General features: G+C 48.5%; 1 protein-coding gene across 1 annotated transcript; it reads left to right on the top strand.

Annotated features, from left to right (window-relative positions):
* Positions 1-695: 695 nt before the first annotated feature.
* Positions 696-2,885, top strand: CCL16 (C-C motif chemokine ligand 16; the record flags this gene model as incomplete). Its single annotated transcript, XM_036451532.2, has 3 exons — positions 696-900; positions 1,988-2,114; positions 2,519-2,885. Coding segments are annotated over 3 exons (444 nt in total), but the record flags the coding sequence as incomplete, so codon positions are not given.
* Positions 2,886-3,318: the final 433 nt, after the last annotated feature.

Raw genomic sequence — 3,318 nt, 5'->3', positions numbered from 1 at the left:
ACCAATTTAACCTCCTGTGTAAAACGATTTAAAAGCCAGACAAAATATATGTAACAAAAGTTTTCAAGGAATTTGACCTCATGCAATGGAGACCAGGGACCCTAAGACATAGGAAGTAAATGAAGTGAGACCTATGATTGCCCTAGCTTATGGCTCTGAGTTTCCAGGTCATCATGGAACTAAGAGCCAGGGAAAACCAAGGTGACTAGACTTTACAAAGCAGAATACTAGGAAGCAAAGAAGTGCCCTGACAAGAACTCTGGGGATATACAGAGAGATCTCTTAAGTGTTCCACAAAGTACTAGTCAGCACATGTGTATGAAGAATTGCTTGTTCCTAAAAGCCAGAGATTTAAAACTACAGTGTCTAAATGCAAAAGACACTGGATAGGGTTAATGGCAGATTAGACACTGCAGAAGAAAGATACGTGAATTTAAAGCATAGCAATAGAAAGGATACAAAATGAAATGCAAGGAAAAACAACAAAGATGAACAACTGTGAGGATTCAGTAAACTAGGATATGCAACGTGGCCGATACACAGCACACATTTGCCACATATTCCCTTTCTCTGTTCTTTCCTTAACCTGAATTCAAATCTTACTGAATTCAACTTTGCACCAGGCCCCGCCCCACCGCCCTCCCTTTCAGCAACCACTGGGGAAGGCCTGTTTTCTCCGCCTCCACCAGCTCTGAAGTGGTCAGAGTTCAGAGCGCGAAGTGGTCAGAGTTCAAAGTGCTAAGTGGTCAGAGAGGGAACGGCCAGCAGCAAGAAGGACATCTCCATTCAGCTGTCTCTTAAGGCTGAACTGCCCCACTGAGAGGATGAAGGTCTTCGTGGCTGCCCTCTTCCTCCTCATCCTCAGCCTCGCCACTGTTTCTACTTTCGAAGGCCAGCCAAGTGAGTCCACCTGCCCCTGTAGGGCCGCCATGAATGAGCAAGGGGACCCCTAGAGCGCTGTCAGATCTCTGTCGTCACCCCTGGGGCCTCTCCCCCTCCTGCATGCTCAGCCGCTACCTTGAAACTCTCCCCTTTGTAAGCAGCGGGGCTATAGCCCGGATCCTGCTGGGGTTGGGCAGTTCCGGGAAGCTGGGTCAAGGTTATGTCAGAAGTCTAAGGGGTGAGCCTTTAGGAAGAGAAGCCAAAGAAGTAACAGAAGAGACAACAATAAAGGTATGTGATGAAGAGGCAGGCGCAAGGCAAGCGGATGAGAACGGCCTGCTTGCTCTCTGGGAGAGCAGACGAAGGGTGCTGGGCAGGTGGGCTGAGCGAAGTTTGGGGCTCAGCTCAGAAACGAAGAGGCTGAACCTAGACGCCCCTTCCCGGCACAGACTCCTGGGACTGTCATGCAGCCAAAAGGAGTCCCAATGGGATGCCCACCCAAGTGTGCCATTTGGGGTTTCATGTCCCCTATCTCCACCCCCAAGCCTAGATCTTAAAAAAGTCGGTGGGAAAAAGGAGAGGGGTTAATAGGTTTGGAGCTACAGAATGCTTGGGGACTATGGAGAACAAGATGTGTTTTGCCTTGCTTTACCCCTGCTTCTTCCAGCATTTACGAGGACCTGGTGACAGGGAAGGGACCAATCACTCAGTCCTTCCACATCCATGCCCTCGGCTGCCCTTGGCTTGCAGTCGAGCCCGGCTCTGCCTGTGTAAATGTTTGGAGGAGCAAGGGTCATGCACACCGCACAATCTGCCCCCACGCTCTCAGGATGCCTTGATCTAAGACATGGGAGCCACTGTATGCAGAGGTGCTTATGGTAGGGATAGCAATGCCCTCTGGGAGGTCCAGCAGACCCGGCTTCGAGAAAGAGAAAATGGCTCACCTAAAACATGAGTCAGCCACATGGTGCCTTGCCACCAGCTGTGCTCGGTCCCTGCGAAGAGATGGCTTTGCCATCAGAGAGTGAAGTGCAGTGGACAGGAGATGGAGGTCCCGGGCTCCCTCCCTGCCGCCTCAGCTCAGCTTTCAATGTGATTCCCTCAGGAAGCCCTGCGGCGGTGAACCTTTCCACCATCTGCTGCTTCAAGTACCGGCATGAGAAGAAAGTACTTCCAAGGAAACAGGTGGTGGGATACAGAAATGCCCTCAACTGTAACCTGCCAGCAATCGTGTAAGTATTTCTCCACAGACGTTTCTGTGGAAAAGGAAGGGGAGCCAGGGAGTGGAAGGAATGCACAAAACCAGTAAGTCTCCATACTAGAAGGAGGACAGTAGTGGTTAAGGGCTTTGAATCTCACAGGACAGGCCTGGGTTTAATTCTTGATGTTGCTACTTATGGCTGTGGGACCCAATAAACAGTGCTCATTAATGAAACCCAAGCCTGCGGGTCTAGGCTGGGGAAGGGGCTACAAGTAGTCGATGAGGCCTAGAGGCTGGAGAGGGAGATCCTCTAATGGGGCCTAGACAGGGAGGCCTTGGTTAGCCCTGTGTAAGCTAGAAGTGGGGGGTTGTGAACTGGACCCCCCCCCCCCACTCTACACTATGGCCCATGGCAATCTAACTTTGTCTCTACAGCCTCGTCACCAACAAGAATACAGAGGTCTGCACCAATCCCAGCAAAGAGTGGGTCCAAAATTACATCAATGATCCCAAGCTGCCTTTGCTGCCCCCGGTTAGATCCATCTGATCATAGAAAGCCTAGCCCGGCTTCTCAGCTCCTCACAGTGGTCAAGCCTCGGTGGGAGCTCAGGTTCAGGAAAAAAAGGTGTGACCCTATGAAAAACAAGGGCAGCCTTGTGGTCTGAATGACACTCACATTCAGAGAAATGAGCCAGTGATAAAAAAAAAATAAAAAAAATACAAGTATTTTTAATATCTTCTCAATCTCTGGAGGAAATGCCAAAGTTAAGGGAGGTGAGCAGGCATACATTCTTAATACACAGAAAAACGCCTTTCATATCTTTCTCCTCGCTCACAGTCTCTCCACTAACACCAATACAACAGCCATCCTCATAACTCCCAACCAGCCTGACCATCTCTGGACTCATACTCATTCAGAGCTCCACAGAACTCTTGACTTTGCTTGTCCATCCTTATCCTATTTCTAGATCTCTTCCCCTCTCCCGTCTATTTTTTTTTTTTCCTTCTTTTAAAACATAATTTCTGGGAACATTTGAGATCTTGTGTCCCTGCATATGTCATCAGTTTGGCTTTGGCTTAAATAAACATTTACAAAAACTTTCATGAAACAAAAGGAATAACTTTTTCTTTGCAAGCCAGGGTGGAAATATCACATGTTAATGATCTTTGTCTTTTTTTTCTTCTTAATAGTCACCTGAAATATGTTTATTGATTTTTAGAGAAGGAGGGGGAGA

This window comes from Pipistrellus kuhlii, unplaced genomic scaffold (assembly GCF_014108245.1).
Source record: "Pipistrellus kuhlii isolate mPipKuh1 unplaced genomic scaffold, mPipKuh1.p scaffold_m20_p_22, whole genome shotgun sequence".
Lineage (NCBI taxonomy): Eukaryota > Metazoa > Chordata > Mammalia > Chiroptera > Vespertilionidae > Pipistrellus > Pipistrellus kuhlii.
This window is presented reverse-complemented; position numbering and strand designations above follow the sequence as displayed.